This window comes from Tympanuchus pallidicinctus, unplaced genomic scaffold (assembly GCF_026119805.1).
Source record: "Tympanuchus pallidicinctus isolate F22 unplaced genomic scaffold, pur_lepc_1.0 scaffold4, whole genome shotgun sequence".
Classification (NCBI taxonomy): Eukaryota; Metazoa; Chordata; class Aves; order Galliformes; family Phasianidae; genus Tympanuchus; species Tympanuchus pallidicinctus.
In genome coordinates this window covers 34,997,319-35,015,627 of record NW_026294758.1, presented here as the reverse complement: position 1 = coordinate 35,015,627, position 18,309 = coordinate 34,997,319, and the positions used below count along the sequence as shown (strand labels likewise).

Here is an 18,309-nt window from a genome sequence, read left to right as displayed (position 1 = left end):
ATTTCAATAGATTATACAAAATGTGTACAACAACACAGAACTACAACATTAAAAAAACTTATTTTTAGTTGCCATTTACCTAAGCATGTAAACTTTGAAGGCTACATTTTGCACATCATCCTGGAGAAGGCCCTTCATAAGGTCAGAATCTCTTACACTAAAATTTCAAGTCATGAGTTCAAGCCACTTACCTTTTTAAGTTTTTTTATAGTCACCTGAAGATCCCCAACTTCAGTATCATACTGGCGCTTCAGCTCATTTAGTGCTTCTTCAGCTTTTCGTTTTTCCTATAATATGTTTTTTTAATAAATGTTCAGAAAGGCTTCAAATGTTTCTTAAAAGATGCATCTACCAACTTAAAGCCAAACTTGTTTTTCCCAGTAGATTAATGTGCGTAATTTTGTCTTCACACTTAGTCAACCACCCCTTTCGTAGATCCACAGGCACTGGTTCTACTATTTCAGTCCACTTATAAAATACTCAGAGAAACAAAACATTGAGGTAAAAGCAAAGATACAGGTTCAGCCTTGAATTCAGTGTTTGCTTTCACTTTGGTCTCCTGCACTTAGCATTTTAAATGTCTTAAACAAAGCCAAAAGAAAAACGTTTAGTTTTCATTTTCACATGTATGTAGGTGTGTATTATATATACAGATGTCTGTACAGACAGACATGCAGGTCACAGCATTGCACCCTTACTTTCAAAGCAGTCTTTTGTGGTCTGGGATACAACATGCTAGGAATAGCACTACTGTGCCACCATTAGTTAGTTACTCATTTACTTCAATTTTGTTTTGCTTGCAAGCATTTCACTTTTACAGGTTCATATTTGGTGAAAGACATGCTAATGGCAGCATCCTTAGTCATGGGAGTTTCACACAGCAGTTGATCTTAAACCAGCTGCACTACTGGGGAAATCATTTTAATTCAAGGAGACGTGGGACTGGGACAAAGACTTTAGGACTGATAGGAAAAGCATGCACCCAGCTCTGCCTAGCACTCCTGGGTTTGCAGGACAGGGGGACAGATGGCAGTAGCAGGACATGCTACCAGACTGGCAGGCTGTGCTTCCAAACAAGAGATGGCAGGTGTGGACTTTGTTCAGAATGCAGTCAGATGTTGACATCCGTGTGTTAAAATAATAATCAAAGTAATCAGCTTAAACTGGATTCTCTGGCTGCTGGCCCCTGTACCAGACTCTTATGTATTGTTGGTAACTATTTGCTTCCCTGAAGAAATAAAACAGAGGATAGGCTCATGCTGAAGATACCATTACACAGAGGCAGGTGTCACTGTGGCGTGAGATCACTCTAGCAAACAATGGTCATGAGTACAGGCTGTAAGATTAACGGCTGAGCACAATCCCACAAAGTAAATATCTTACATTTACTCTCAGGGCGTTTTAGGAGGTGGAGTACGAGGAGCTATGAGTTACAGAAAGTGTACATGACTGAAAATGAGAAAAGCACTGCGGGAAACAAGTCATAGCCCATCTTTGATTCTAGGTGTGAAAACCCCATCCCAGCTCAGTGACAATCTGAAAACTAACACTGATAAAATCTGCAACATGCTGCCCTGACATTTCTTTACACTTCAATCCAAAGACTAGATCTAGCTTAATCACTGCAAACTACAAGGCATTTGGTTGCATCATGAGGGCCCTTTTTAGAAACTAAAACATAAACTGTGTACAGATAATAGGTAACAGCCTTTAAATAAGGATCACACCTAATGTGTAATGTTGCAGATGTTCTCAGACTCAACAAATGCACACATCCAGTTAATCTTTTTACAGTAGGGAATAAGATTTATAGGGCTTTTTCCAATGATTAACAACTTCATGCAGATCAGAAATTTTCCAAAGCAAATGCCTATGTTTTCTAAATAAAAATGCATATTCTCCATGGGAATAGTAAGCTTTTCTGTTCTGAAAGTTTCATTGTAATTAATTAAATACACATATGCTATTTTTCTGAGATGGGATGTTTTTTTATGTTTTGTATTTTGTTACTAGGAAAACAACAGACTTTGACAGGAGGAATGTTTCCTCTTGTACAGAAAAAAAAACATTTGAAGCAAATCTGTCAGAACACCATTTTCCTTCACAGCTCAATTGCTAAGAGATATTTAAATTCGCCCCATTGGCTGACTGCACTTCATTGCTTCCTGTTTTGCAAATGCTTCTGTGAAAGAACACATACCAAATATGTAAAGGTTCAGTAGGCAGCTTTTGCTACCAAATTAATGATCACAGCTAGAATACACATTTTAACTAGTGAACTTCTTTCATTCACATTAGAATACTTTGCATGAACTGTTGCTCTTACACTTACTACAAAGCCAGGTAATATATCACATAAATTTAGGAATTCTTTAACAAGAAGCAGGCTAGACAGGCAGAGCAATTTTCTTATACTGCTTTCTGCTTAGAATTAGACAGACACTTATGGTTCTACTCAAGTTTTCAATATGAGAGGGGAAAAGGATTCTTGTACTTCGCATGAAGACTGCAAGTGAGCTGAAACAACACCTAAAAACTGATCACACTGAAACAAGTGAACTCTCCATCAACTGAGAGGTCCAGGCCCTCATACTCTGTTATCACAAACATCCTCTCTCCTCTAGAATTCTCCAAACTATAACTGCAGAATCAGAATGCATCAGCAGGTGAAAGAAAGATTACTGCTTCAGTCAGATGAAAAAATGAAAAATAAATGATCTGAGCATTAAAAAATTCTTCCATTATTAAAGCAGATTCCACCATTTTCTGGTGAAATGCTACTTCTCCTTTTTTTTTTTTTTTCTCATCAGTTACCAATACTCTTCTCAGAATAAATCTTCTTTGCATGAAAATTATCTTACAAAAGAGCTTGGTTTCTTTTCTCACTTTATTTCTGAGCAGCCATTCCCCTTTAGGTAAGCATTATCAGAATACATTTTCAACCTCATGGGTAGTTTCTTTTTGTCCAGGCCCTGTTTACAGTGCCTTTGTGTTAGCCTAGCAGCATCAAAGACTCATCTGGTCATTAATCCTATATAAATCCACAGAGAGCTTAGTCACTATGAAATTGTGCAAACAAAAAATACTCACTTCCTTTTTAACTTTTTGCTCAGCAGCCTGTATCCGTTGTTCCATCTCTTCTTCCAGCTCACTGAGCTGAACTGCTGCTTTATCCTGAGCTCTAAAATTTAAAAGTAAATATTGTTTTAGAAATTGCCCTGTGCCTTGACAGAAGATTGTGTGAAATACATTTGCTGAAATGGATAAGATAGACAAACATGCGAAAGACGTTTAACAATGAAAACAATTTTAAACATTTAACAATGACCAGACCTTGAAACTGATGCGATTGGGAATCAAAATCATAAAGCAGTTTGAAAATACATACAAATTAGGTTTTAAATTATAGCTGATATCATATGATTATTGTGAAAGATACCTCATATCGAAAATTAAATTACAAAAATAAAAGGCCCCTCTGGTTATCTTATGACAAGGCTGTAAGACAATAACAACAGCAACTTGCACCATCTATCCTGTCCTGAGCTAATCTCCTTGAAGCCGGGAAAGCAAAACTATGTTTTTCAAAATGAAATTGTAATGGGAGTGGATGCTAAACCACAAAGTTACAGATGTGAAGACTAGTCAAAATGCTTAAGGCATTAGATGTAAGAACAAAGCCAGGACCTACCCAAAACATGAACAGGGAATACTTACATAAATGTGCGTGCATGTAAACAACTTCTGAACTCTGTTTATGAAAATTCTGTTTGGCATATTTTGTCACTAATCAACAGCATTTTAATCCAGCAAGATAGAATAAACAGAAAAGTAACTGCGTAAATGAACTAGAAGAAAGACTCAAAATACCTTTTTACAGCAATGGCCAAGGTTTCCATCTCTGTGCTTTGGAGTTTGATCTCTCGGATGAAGTTCTTAATGACATGCTCATATGGCTGGATTAATCTTGGTTCCACTATGTGTATGTTCTGATACAGAACACTGACTTGCTCCTGTCTAAAAAGATAGATAGTTCTTTAACATACTTACTTGGAACAATGCTCTGTAGAGGTTTGAAAAATGCTATAAGTTGAAGCGTATCTCTTTATTGCCTATTTTTTAAATTTAACAAGTTAAGACTTTGAATATACAGCAAAGATACATCTGGATTCTTCTAAATGATTTTTACTCCTTCTATTTCTTTAACATAGCTACTGCAGAAAAACTTTTTAGGTTAAATAATTTTTTTTAATTGTATTTGTGATACACTGAAGAGTATACCACTGGAGCAATCCATAATGTAAATCAAGATTGGCTATAATGATAAATTACGCATTGTGGAGAGGTTTACTGCTCTAAGAAACTGAATAAAAAAATTTAAAGGGGATAAGAATACCAACTACCTAAGTAAAAAAAAAATAAAAAAAAAAAGACAGTGACATCACTATAGGGAGTAAAATAAACAGAGAAAAACAACCCTGCAATAATATAGAAATAAATAAGCATGGACTGCAAAACTGGACGTTAAGAAATACTACTTTTCCAAAAGAGTGGTCAAGTGCTTGAACAGGCTGCCCAGGGAGGTGGTGCAGTCACTGACCCTGGAGGTGTTTAAGGAATGTTTAGATGTTGTGTTGAGGAACATGTTTAGTGAGAACTGTTGATGATAGGTGAATGATTGCACTGAATGATCTTGTAGGTCTTTTCCAAAGTCAGCGATTGTATGATTCTACAAACTCACCTGATATAAAATTTACCCACGGAAGCTTGGGAGAATACATAGCTACCCACATAAAACTCAGGGCTCCCTTAGCTACTGGATGTTTTTCACTTTTTTTGTATGAACAACCTGATGGGAGTTGTAGCAGAACAGAGAAAATAGCTCTCTCATTTAAAACAAATTATTTTGGTCCTGCTGTCTACAACTCTAATAATGACAACCTTGTTTTACATCACAAAAAAAAATTCTTTTTGGTAAAAAGTTAATTCCATGAATGACTCGTATGGGAAGACTCATTGCAGTAGGGAAAAAGAAAAAAGTCTCTGTAGATCCCTGAGTAATTAAAAGCTCTCTTGAAATTTATACTTAAATATACTTTAAGGCTGCTCCAATGCAAGAATAAAATATTCTGATTCCTATTTGATCAGGACTCATTTCAAGTGACTGTACACAGTTTTGATTGTCAATTACAATTTGATTGTTGACAAGATTCAGAGATAAATAATAGCACAAGCACCAAAATACTGTAACACATATTATTAGATAAACAGATTTCAGGTCACTAAACAGTACACCATGTCACAGCTTGTGTTACATGGCACTTCCATAAGGCAATTTGTAAAAGCAACGTCTGCAACAGAATTTAGTAATCCAAGGACAAGCAAAGCTGGCTGCCATGCAAACAATATACCAAAACATGAGCAAGTATTCAAGAGCTTACAGACTAAACAAAGTGGGAAAAAAAGCAAAAAGAGAGCAGGTCTACAAATGTGCAGGAAGCAGATCTGTAATGAGGAAACACAGCATACCAGTTGCAGAAAGGCAAACAAAAACAATGTTTTGCAATTACTGGTCTCACAGCATTTATAACACATCATGAATGCCTGTCCTCTTTTTATTGTTACAGGAAAGCTTAACCTTTGATTTAAAGATATTCCTTATTAGATAGCTAACATTTTCCTATCTTCCATAAAGATAGTGATGATTAACTCATTAACTACAACCATGATATCAACAATCACTGTGATTTGACACCTGAAGCACTTTTACAGTTCAGATTATCAGCATTCCAGAACTTTGTATATTCGATATGATTTTCCCACTGAAAGTATAATTTCTTTTACCACAACAGCAGTATAATTGTTTTAGCTGAGTCCTGTTTTAAACAACTGAAATTTCAACAAACCATAAAATCTGTTTGTAGCTGAAAAGCAGATGTTTATTTTAATATACAGAAACATAACAATAGCTCATAAAAATACAGATTTTCTGAGGCCAGGGGAATTTGTGCGTGCATGCCAGTTTCTCTCTTGCAAAAAAAGGCTTCTGTTTTAGGTGTACTTAGCATCTCCAGAAGATAATTTAAACTCAACACAGTACTCTGACTATGTATGCATAAAATTTCATTTTCATAACGTACTTAAACAGAGTAATATTAAGATTCACAGGTAGGTACAGTGTGTTTTCACTTGATATTTCACCTTTAGAAAAAACAGTCACAGACATTTTCCTTTTTCAACTAAAGTCATTAAAACTCCAAGATAAATACTCACACCAGGATTAAAAAAAAAAAAAAAAAAAGTCTTATCTCTTCAAATATATACACTTTTTCCTCTGTACTACATTCAGAAGTAAGTGAGATTTCTGCAGTGAAGGATTACTGCACAACAGAGAATTTCAGCATGGTTCTGATGACAGCAAATACCACAAAATCCATTGGTGATTCATGTTCAGCATATCTCAGTTAAAATGCAAGTATATAGCAGATTTGTAGTATTTAAACAATGACTTCCAAGTACAAGCAGCTGCACAAACAGTAAGTTCAGTGTCTCGAGGTGATACCATTTATAGCATTCCTACCGTACTTCCATTACTGTTGATTAGCCTTGAAGCTGGAGCATGACTGTACTTTAAACATTACAAAACACAATCTCTCATAATCCCTCTATTTGAAATTCCATTTATTTAGATAGCTGGGTATGGTAACATATGCTGCATTTCATGAATTCTTAGCACTTCAGCAGTTGTCCTTCAGAGCTGCAAACACGTCACTAAAACAGCTAACAAACTATTCCGGTATAATTTCAGATTTTACACAGAAGCAGCTGCTGTGCATATTTGGAACTAGCCACTGAACAATGCCACTTCGCACAGCGTGGGTGTTCACAAATTTCTTTAACAGTGTGCTGTATTAAACAGAAATGACAGTAGTAACAGCGAGATGGACAGAACTGTAGAATAATAGAATGGTGTGGGCTGGAACGGACCTTTTAAGATTATTCCATTTCATCCCTCCACTTCTATAGGCATTGACACTTCCCTCTACATCAAGTCAATCAAAGCCCCCATCCAGCCTAGTCTTGAAGACCTCCAGGGAGGGGGAATTCACAGCCTTTCTGGGGCAACTTGTTCCACTGTCTCATCTCTCTTACAGCAAAAAAATTTCTTCCTGGTATCTAGTCTCAATTAGAAGTTATCTATCTTACATGGTAGATACACTAAGCACAGTCTGAGTGACTGGAACAGGCTGTCCAGAGAAATGGTGGATAGTCCCTGGAGACATGCAAGGTCAGGCTGGACAGGGCTCTGAGCAGCCTCACGTAGCTGTAGTGTTTAGTGCAGAGGAGTTGGACTAGATGACCTTTAAGAGTGTCCTCCAACTCAAACAATTCTATGATTCTATATACGAATTTAAGAAATAAAAAATATAAACACAAGATCAATGTTATGAAGTTATGTTTTTACCTTCAATTTCAGTGTTGGCAAGGAGATGTCTGCTAACAACTTTATTTCCTAGAAAGCAAACACTGGCAAAACTCTTTTACCTAATACTAAGACAATTTGTTACATGAGCAAATGTTTACCTGAGCCTTTTCCAAATCACAAGTTACTAAATCATGGTTGGATATTTAAGGACATACATCACCTTTTTCACAAGCACTTTATCTTTCTCACCTTATCTTATGCAGGGTTAGTCATTTGCTGCCTTTAGATGGAAATGAAGCTATCCCCATAAAACTATACAGCATCTCAGTCTGTGCTAAGAGTCCAGGGATAAAAAACAGCACATGACTATCACCAGAAATCTCTTGTCTCATAGACTGTTACTGGCTGTAGTACAAGAGAAAATGCAGTGTCTTACACTGAGGAACTGGAGAAACAACCATTTCCCTACAAAACTTTGTTCCAGAATCAAAAACGTCTGTATTATAAGGAATATTGTAAAGAATCTGTGCAATTTTCATTCTCTTTGTAAGAATGTCTGTCACTCTCCCTTGCAGCTTTTTTTAAAAGCTCATGCAAATACACATACCAGAACTGAAGATAAGAATTAGTCTCTCCACACTACTGTGCCCCTGCCATACCACTGTCTGCTTGCTTTAAGATGCAGTAGTAGGAAGCAAAAAATAGTTACTATGAGAGTTAATTCTGTGTGATGAAAGAAGTATCTTGTACTTATTATTCATCCTCGGTCCATTGACTGACTACCATACAGATGGACTCAAAATATCTGTGACCTTGTTTTATGAGGGTTAGAAAACATAACAAAGCCCATTCAAATAAAACCATGCAGAATCCTGGAAAGCACCTGCAAGGCTCTTTTAGTCTCAAATTGGCCAATGAAACTCCCAATGACACTCACCTGAGTACTTCTATTGCAGCTTTACAGGAAATCTTATTTAAAAACATTACTCAACAACTGACGTAAGCAACAGAAAAACAGGAGAAATTAGTCATGCAACAAAACTGAGGGAATGCTACTTAAATGCTTATGCCTTCCAGTACCTGAAGGGGGCCTACAGGAAAGCTGGGGAGGGACTTTTTATTAGCACATGTAGTAACAGATCAGTAACAGTAACAGGAAATGGTTTTAAACTGGAAGAGGATAGATTTAGACTAGATGTTAGGAAGAAATTCTTTATTGTGAGGGCAGTGAGACATTGGGACAGGTTGCTCAGTGAGGCTGTGGATACCCAGTCTCTGGAGGCATTCAAGGCCAGGCTGGATGGGGCTCTGAACAACCTGATCTAGTGGAGATGCTATAGTAGGGGGTTGGAAGTAGATGATCTTACAGGTCCCTTCCAACACAAACCATTATATAACTCTGTGATTCTAAGAGAAATTGTTGTTAATCATTTCTTTCTATATTTTAAATCACTCCTATTTTTATGTGTTTTACTAATTATTAGTAATGCCACTGCAACAGGGCAAAATGGTTGCAACGGACATTACCAAAAGTATTTGTATGTTTCCGGCTCCCACTGAATACATATTATTTCTTTTTGCATGTTTGTTAGTTATTCATATTATTTATCAAGAAAGATTTCATAAACAGATTTTACTATGATAGTTGTTAAACATTCAGTAGTCTTTGCAGTATAACAATTCAGAAATTCTTGATTTAGTTTCAACAAAATTTATGTGAAATGCTCTTAAGGGTGCCCTTAAGTTCCTCACTAATTTAACCATAGGCATTCAATTGCAAATGCATAGAAAGAGCTTTTTTAATACACAACATGAAAGAAACTGTCCCACTGGACCCTCTAGTTGTATGTTTTCACAGCCTACCCCACATGCTTTTTTGCTGCTTCTACCACGTACAGGCACAAGGCATGAGTGGCTTGAAAAAATACAGTACACTAGACAAGTTCTTCTCTGGCTTTACCTTACTTCATCTAAAAGAATTCATTATTTTAGTTTCCCTTCTCTGTAATATTAGTATATGAAATTTGCCACTATTTTCACATCTTCACATGACAGCTTTTGTATTACATAAAGTTACTGCATTACAGAAAGAAAATAAATCTGCCCTGAGAATAACGCCATCTGTAATATAATAGATCCAAAACACTAAACTGGAATAAGGAGGAGCAAAGGGAGAAAAAAAAAAAAAAAAAAAAAAAAGGGGGGGGGGGGTTTAGAGGTATCAGATACAGATACTTAGAATACATTACATGGCATAATTCCATTTAAACCAACTCACGGCAACTCCTAGTACTGTTCTGGATGGCTGAATGTACAGTGGTAGTTGGCCTACTGGTCCACACTCTGAATACAGTTCAAAGAACATCGGTGGAATTTATTAAAAAAAAAAAAAAAAAAAAAAAAAGACTAAGTAGTTGCTGAGGTTCTTATATCCATTCCCTTTGTAATTCCCATGGAAAGTAAGCTGGGTTACATGGTCCACTTAGTTTCACCTAAATGAGTGTATTTGAAGCACCATTTTCCACCAACTATAGGACAAATCACAGTAAGCCAGCGGAAAACAGAAGAAAATCAAAGATTTGCCAGTGATGTTACAGTACCACTTTTCCTTGCATGATAAAAATTCAGTCTGTCTTCTTTCCATCACTATTTGATGGTTAGTTACCTGCATCTGCTTTAGAAAGGTAGAGACTTACAAACAGCAACATAGCAAGATAAGCTATAAACTCACCGGGATTAGAGGTGTCCCTCTGGGCTGGGATTTTAACAAAGAGGTAAGAAAACTTGACCAAATCACGGAGTCAGAATATCCCAAGTTGCAAAGCACCCACAAGGATCATTGAGTCCAACTTCTGGCTCCGAACAGGACCACACAAAAATCAGAACATATGACTGAGAGAGGCATCCAAATGCTTCTTGAACCTCAGAGGCAAGAGGCCATGACTACTACTCTGAGGAGCCTGTTCCATGCCTACCAACATATGGTGAAGAACCTTTTCTTGATATTCAATCAGACCCTCCTATCACAGCTTCATGACATTCCTTCAGGTCCTACTCTATTCTTCTACAACAAAAATCCTTACACTGACTCCAAAGAATCCCTTGACAGTTTTCTGACATTTGCCTTCACTTCTGTCCTCTTCCTTATCCATGCTGTTATAGTCTTTCAGGCAATGGAAAAACGTGTTTTTTATTTCCATAGGTGTAGAATGTACTCCTGTTTCTAAGCTTTAGAATGTTCTCTATTGCAACACCATTCCCAGTGTAGCTTATAAAAACACTCATTGTCTGTAGAACCTCACATCTAACATGGATAAGAAGGGATGAAATGTAATGTGACCTGAGCCAGGAAAGCCTGAGTAAGAGGAAGAGAAAGGGGTATTACAATCTGACAATTGTCCTTAGACTGGAGATAATAACCTCTGTTAGCTACCATGAATAGAGAAATAGCTGGTACAGAAATGCAAACATAATGGATATGTAGCTGAGTCACATAAAGGTGGGTTGCCTTGAAAGTAGTGCCTCTTATTTATTTCCATGGAAACTACAACTGATACAATGAGTACAGTGACACTATTTGATAGAGCAAATTCACAGCTACGAAACAGTATTTTTCAATATAGTCAGCACTATTAGCTATGCATTTTCATCAGCAATGAACAAGAGCCTAAATGCTGTATTCATAAAAACCTACACAGCAGAGGTAATCCACTGTCACTGCTGAAATGCGCTACCCACCACCTCACGGTGTTCACATCCACTGTTGTCTTGTCAGAGATGCTTGTCATGAATCAATGAATGTCAATGGGTGCCCTTTTTTCCACATGGAGGAATTCAGTGACACCCCCTTTGCTTCATATGCACTTCCATGTCGGACACCATTCTGTCAGACTGCCCCTCTGCTGCCATCTGTCAGACAGCAACAAAATGTAATGCAATATTGATGGAAACGTTTAACCTCCATTGACATACTTACACCATACACCTCTGTTGTCATGGGTCAAAAGAATAACATAGATAAATAGCATTCTTTTCAGAGGAGCCTTTGTAAATTATATAATATAGTTAATGCATATAAGTAACAAAACCTATTTTAATTTTTATTATTTTCATTTAAAAAATGGAAAGAAAAAAAAAGAAAGGAATGAAAGGAAAATATAAAACAAGTGGGATATTTGACCTTGTTTTTGTGAAACAAACTGCATCAGTCTGGTTCAGTGGTAGTGTTTGCAGTTCTTAGTGACCTCTCAAAGTATTTCCCAGATGTTTTTGATATTATTCCTCCTTGTTTCATCCTTGAACACAATTTTTCAAAAAAGGTGCATGGTGACAAAAGTTATGACAAGTGTACAGTGTGATTGTGAAGTGATGGACATCCTTCTCTCTCACAGAAGTCTAGTGGAGAGACATAATCAGATTTTTCAGTTGAATAGCTGATTCAATTTTAAAAATGTATTTATGTTGAATTAAAAAGAATTAAAAAACTGACTACCTTTTTGGAGCTCTTGAAACCTATTCTCAAATTCCCTTACAGCAATGGAAAGCACAGCTGTATATTCTTTGCTGTTCACAAGACTTTTAGTCAGCGTATGAAAATGCATACAGTTATTTGCCGTCACTTAAGTCGGCACTGCACTGCACCCTCCCCATGCCCTGGTTGCAGCACAGATGGTGCAGATTACACATCAGTGTTTGGTTATTCTGAGAGATGGGAGTCCACCTGGGGCTGGGCCAAGCCATTCTGAGCCACCACCATGATTGCATGGGGTGCGAGACAGATGCAAAGTGAGCGGGGCCAGGCTGCATGCAGCCCCACGGGTGTGGGTTGAACAAGTCTGGCCTAATACTTTCTTCTTGATTAAATGCCTTCAGGAAACACATGATTCCATGAAATTTTCATACAGAAATAACTTCCAGGTGTTTCTCAACCTGAAACATAGTGTGTTTTTCACTACCAACTTAACCTGTCTTTTCACAGATTGGATTGTAACAAAAGAAAAACAAATCTACAAACTCCATTTGATAGTCTAGGCAAGAGAACCTCAGCTGATTCTCAGGGAAGGAAATTTTAATATTTCCATGGAATTAGCACTGTTCTCTGCCTGAAGGCAAAGGAGTAGATTGGAGCAGGTAGTGGAGCTGGAGTAGAAAAAGTCCAAGGGACAGAAGGAAAAGATGAAGTCTGTGGAAAAGGAGAACATCCTGAAGGATGGACTTAAGGCTCAGGAGCTTGAGTTACAAAAATTTCAGAAAAACAAATGCTGTAGAGCCTAAGTTCTTTCGCACAGAAACTATTCTGCTTAAAAGGAAAAAAAGAAAACAAAACAAGCCAAGCAAGAAAGCCTAAGGTGGCTCCAAAAGTCTTCTATCTCACAGAAAGGCATCAGTCACACTTTCAGCAAGATTGCATTTGCTAGTCCCTTGTCATGAGATGTATTAAAAGATGAGATGTGATTATTGCAGCAAAGTTCCTTTTTCCAGTGCTGTGATAAAAGAGTTCCAAGCAGCTGCTTTTCCTCAGGCTTTGCCTCTATTGCCTCCCTGAGAAACACATATCCACTTCCAAGGAAATCTCCAGTGTTCTCCATCTCTTGGAAGGAAATGCAATCTGTCAGCAAGACCTGAGCTGTGCTCTGCATTGGCTTTGTCAAAAATGCATCACAGCTCATGAGAGCACAAGTGAAACTGGTTTTTCTGCAGCTTCTCTCCTCTCATGCAGGCCAGCAGTACATGTTATGAGTACCTCCTGCCCTTGCACTTTAAGCAGCTAATGTTAATATCAAAACTCTTTTCTCACTTTACCACGGCCCCAAATCCACATTTTCTATACAGATCCAATTTGCCAAATATCACACAAATATCACCTGCTATTGTTAAAAGGGATTCCATTTGTTCCTATAATACATCAGAATGTACACTACATGCAGCAGTTCAAAATCTTAGTTCTTTCTGATTAAGAACTTCAAAATAAAAAGTTCAGAACTTGTTTCCTGAGAAGATTTTGGCTATGATTTACTGACATATATAAGTGTCATAGAGCAAATAAGAATTCTCTTGAAGTGCCAGCAGATGTTGGATTATTCTGTTCCAACGATGATGAGGAATGGAAAAGCACTGCCATCAGGAGACAACTACACATGCTGAAAGGAGGTAAGGGAGTAGAGAAACAGATCTGAGGATGATCACATACTAAAATGGAAGGAACACTAGTTAACACAGCCAAGGGCTAAAGCCTTTCAGCACAAGCAGTACACTGGAGAACTCCTGCCTGGAGCACCAAATAGATACATTTCTTAACACCTTTTCTGCTGCTGTGTCACCACAAACACTTCCTAGAGGAATAGACCAGCAAATAGGTCTGAATTTACAACAGAAAACATCTCCTGCAGCTCACACAGCTATACTCTATATGGGAATTCACATCATAGAAACCAAAAGCACTGCCATCATTTGTGTTAAACAGCAAGAGAGAAGAACAGCTTCACACATTATACTTGCATTTTTTGTGCTCGAGGCACAATTGTCTGCTAAGTACACATGAAGATAATGACCAACAGTAATTTGACTCATGTGTGCCCCTCACCAAGACATATAACTGAACTCAGCCCTGAAGATCTCCTCAGATGGACAGGGAAGAAGCTGGACTGAAAACAAACTTTTTAAGTCATTCACCTTTATTTAACTACAAGAGATCACAGCATAAGTTCACAGAACTGTGCACCAAACTACAGAGTGGCATGATTCACCCCACAGTAACAATATTTTTTAAATATTAACTGAATTCAGAATATTCTGGAACTAGGCAGTACCTAACAGTAAACGATGCCTATCTGAAGACTACTTCTCCATTAAGGGCAAAGTTAGGAAATTAATCGGTGGTACAGGGGTTTGCACACCTGCATTTATGATGGCTTATGCATGGTATCTGAAAGCTCATTTTCAGAGAAAGAGGATGAACCATGTGTACTAGAGACAGATTCCTTTTCGATTTCCATCTCTCCCACTCTATCTCCCATGCCTTGCTTTTCTTTTAATAGAAACCATAGCAGTATGAAAGCATATGCCAGTAATGTGCTAGAGTGCGGTCAGAACACAGAACCTGGAGAGACCAAACCCCACAATCCTACGTGGCTGAGATCAGAAAAAGTAGACTTCACTCATCCTCACTGGAGGAGCACCTTCCTTGTAGTTACTTTTCTCATGATTTTCCAACTGATGTAACTGCACATATAAAGGGTGATAACACTGACTGCTTTGCGCACTAACATAAGTCTGGGTTGTTGGGGTTTTTTTGAAAACAGATAAAGAAAAAATTGAACTGGCAAACAACTAAAAATAAATAATTTAAGCAAAACAATAAGCAATTGCTTTTCATGATTTAATTATATTCTTCCATTTAAAACCCTCAGACTCCTCTGACAGTTTTAGGATATTCACTATTATTCACATACTTGATCCAAACATTTTCAGTGGGACTATTTACATAAAGAAAAACTTATATAGACATTTCAACAACAAAAAGTGTGTCATAAATGGAAAAAAGCTGAGCTGCAACAAAGTCTGCTTCCACAGCTTCAGGACAAGAGAGATGAAAAAAAAAAAGGAAAACAAAGGGCACACTGTTCTTGGGCTGACGTTGGCACAACCTAACAAACACAGCCAACTGTGAAGGGTGTTCCAAGGTATTCACAAAGCTGAGCATGAATGGGAAACATTTACATCAGGCAACAGCCCACCTGACACACATACTTAATTATTGATGCTCCGCTGTGTTTGCAATCTGACGCATTACAATCCCAAAGCAGTATAATGAAATGACAGGTTTGCACGGTGAGGTGTCAGAGGGACACCCATCTCCAGCTCCAGCTATCCTCTCCTGCAAGAGTCCAGCTGCACTTGCACTGCTACTGCTGTAGCACATATATGGGATTACTGCCTAAAGGAAGGCTTTCACATGCCATCATGGGTCCTGAGTCACTTTTACATCACCTATTGAGCTACTGTCTGCCTTCAGGCTAAGTACTGAATTGCTGCTGCAGACTCTCTAACAAAGAGGGTTTACTTCTCTTTGTGTCCATTTACAGCAGGGAGGACATCAGGAACTTGGTATAAAAGATCAGATCATTCAGAAGTCACTGACATGCATAGAACATTCCAGTATAAGCAGTGTTAATTACATTCCACTTTCAGGAAAAGAAAGAGAGAAAGACAGAAAGAGAGAGAAAGACAGAAGGAAGGAAGGAAGGAAGGCAGGAAGGAAGGAAGGCAGGAAGGCAGGAAGGAAGGAAGGCAGGAAGGAAGGCAGGAAGGCAGGCAGGAAGGCAGGCAGGCAGGCAGGAAGGAAGGAAGGAAGGAAGGAAGGAAGGAAGGAAGGAAGGAAGGAAGGAAGGAAGGAAGGAAGGAAGGAAGGAAGGAAGGACATGAGGATTCTGTAACTCTGAGAAGTTCTTTGAAGAGATAAACAGCCTTTTAGAAATAGCTAAAACCGTATTACTGGACTAGGAAGTAATTTGAGGAGCATTATACGAGGAGCAGGATTTTATACTTGCCCCTGATCTGGAATGTGTAAAGCAGCAAACTGTAATTTGATATGAGTGGCAGAAAACTTACAGACTTATCTCCTGTGTGTCTCACACTTCATCTCTACTTAAGTTCCTTTGCGTATAGCCACACATCTAGTCTGGTCTACCGCCAAAACCTTAAACCCCGATTGCCTGTTTTTCAGTTTAAAATTGCAACTTTTACGTGCAATAGAATGACCCGGTATTCTTACGGGCAATATTTTTGCAACAACTTAAAGCACCTCTAGTTTCAGGTATGTGAATGCCTACGCCCTGCAGCGAAACGCAGCCGAGCGGCTCTGAGCCGGCAGACCTGATTCTCCCTCACTTCCCGACAGCGCCCTTCATCCTGCCAGCACCGGAGGCGGAGGCTCCCGGGGCGCAGCGTGTTGCCGGAGTGCTGGGATGCCACGATGTGCATGCCTGAGAGTCCCGCGTGGGTTGATCGGAGAGCAGTGAGAGGGAGAAACTGTGTACAGAGGGACATAAGAAGAAAAAAGGAAGAAAAAGAAAAAGAAGAAGAAAAAAGGAAAAGACAAAGAAAAAGGCAAACGAAAAAGAAGAAAACGAAAAGGAAAAAAAAAAAAAAAAAGGAAAAAGAAAATGAAAACAAAAAAGAAAAAAAAGAAAAAGAAAGAGAGAAAAAGGAAAAGGAAAAGAAAGAGGAAAAGGAAAAAGAAAAAGAGAAAAAGCACAAGAGTTGGAAATCCCAGAACCAGAGCGCGGAGCCCCTTTCTCAGGGCCGCTCCCGGAGAACAGCGCGCCAGCGGCGCTGGGCTGCCCTCGGGGCTCCTCAGCCACCAGGCACATGCGGCCCGGGATCCTCGCAGCGCCGGCAGCAGCGCAGGGTCTCTGTGCTCCTGGACTTACCTGGGGATGTACCTGGCCTCGTCCCCCAGCCGCACCTCGAAGTCTCTCCAGGGCTGCTCCAACCCCGCGGTGCTCCACGTCGCGGCCGCCTCCTCGCCCTCCTCCACCGGCTCCTGCTCTCCAGGGCCGCCGCTGGACCGCCGCCGCGTGGCGCCGCGGAAGCCGCGGGCGAACTCCCTGAAGGTGATGGCCCCGTCGCTGTCGCTGTCGAGGCGCTGGAAGATGGCCTCGGCCTCGGCCGGCCGCACTCGCAGCTCGGCGCAGAGCGCCGCGAAGTCCTCGCGCTCGATGCGGCCCGAGCCGTTGGCGTCGCAGGCCAGGAAGAGCGCGCGCAGGCGAGACTGCTCATCCCCCGCCGCCTCGGCGTCCATCGCCCCCGCTGGCAGTGCTGTCGCGCTGCTCCTGCGCCCGCGGCCGGGACGGGGCGAGAGGCGGTGGCTCGAGCCGGCGGCACCGCTCCGCCGGGCGTTCGGCGGGGCGGGGCGGGCCGGCCCCGCTCCCCGCTCCTCCCCGGTGCCCATCGAGCCGAAGGGAGGCGGGCCGCGGGCGATGGCCCCTGCGAGGAGTGCGGTGGGGCGGCGGTTGCTGCGGGGCACGGGCGGTGCCGCCTCCTTCGGCCCCGGCGCGCAGCTCGGCTCTGCTCGCAGCCCCGCCGGAGCCGGAAAGGTCTCGAGGCGGGAGCCGGCGGGTGCCGGGCCTCGGCTGCCCTGGGCTGCTGCTCCCGGCGTTGCTAACGGCATCGGCAGCGCACAGGCATGCGGTAACAACGCGGATGAACGGTTCACTTTTACTACCTGAATGGGAGTGCCAACGCTGTGCAGATGCCATAGTCTTAAACCTCAGTCCTATCTTCCAGCACTGCAAAAACAGCACGGCAATGAGCCCCAAGGATTCCATACATGAATTCTTCCTGACCACTTTGGAGTTGCATGTAAAATAGAATGTCCTGAGCTGGAATCGCAGAGTTTAATGTCTACATTGTAGAAAAAGTGAATGCTACTATCTCATCACCCGTAATTCAAACAAGTACATCATCAAAATAGCGAGCAAAAAGCTGAGCGCAAATCAGTCAACTTAAGGACTCATATTTTAGTGCTTAGTATACAAGAATTCTGTATTATACTGCATGTCTTGTCAAGACCATTCAGTTTCTTGAAGTCTTTGGTAAATTTCAAATTTCATTGGAACTTCAGAGGAGGGTCAGGATGGAGATCAGGGACAGGCTTTTCACCAGAGTGCAGTGGGCATAGCCTCAAGCTTGCCAAGTTTGAGGAGCATATGAATAATGCTCTCAGGCACAGGGTTTGGATTTTGGGTGGTCCTGTGTGGAGCCAGCAGTTGGATTCATCAGTCCTTGTGAGTCCTTCCCAAATTGGGATATTCTGTCATTCTTTTAAATTCTTAACACATATGTATTTTATTTGCCTCCACTTATTTCTGTGTCTATCTGCA

At 40.2% G+C, this 18,309-nt stretch overlaps 1 protein-coding gene across 1 annotated transcript in view; it reads right to left on the bottom strand.

Annotated features, from left to right (window-relative positions):
• Window positions 1-17,299, bottom strand: part of RASEF (RAS and EF-hand domain containing) — a 39,384-nt gene extending 22,085 nt beyond the window's left edge. Inside the window, exons 1-4 of the mRNA XM_052700755.1 lie at window positions 16,858-17,299; window positions 3,871-4,017; window positions 3,091-3,181; window positions 192-287 (exon numbers count right to left, since the gene is read on the bottom strand). Coding sequence (XP_052556715.1) covers window positions 192-287; window positions 3,091-3,181; window positions 3,871-4,017; window positions 16,858-17,228 — 705 coding nt within the window. The 5' untranslated portion in view covers window positions 17,229-17,299. The remainder of the gene's footprint in view (window positions 1-191; window positions 288-3,090; window positions 3,182-3,870; window positions 4,018-16,857) is intronic.
• Window positions 17,300-18,309: the final 1,010 nt, after the last annotated feature.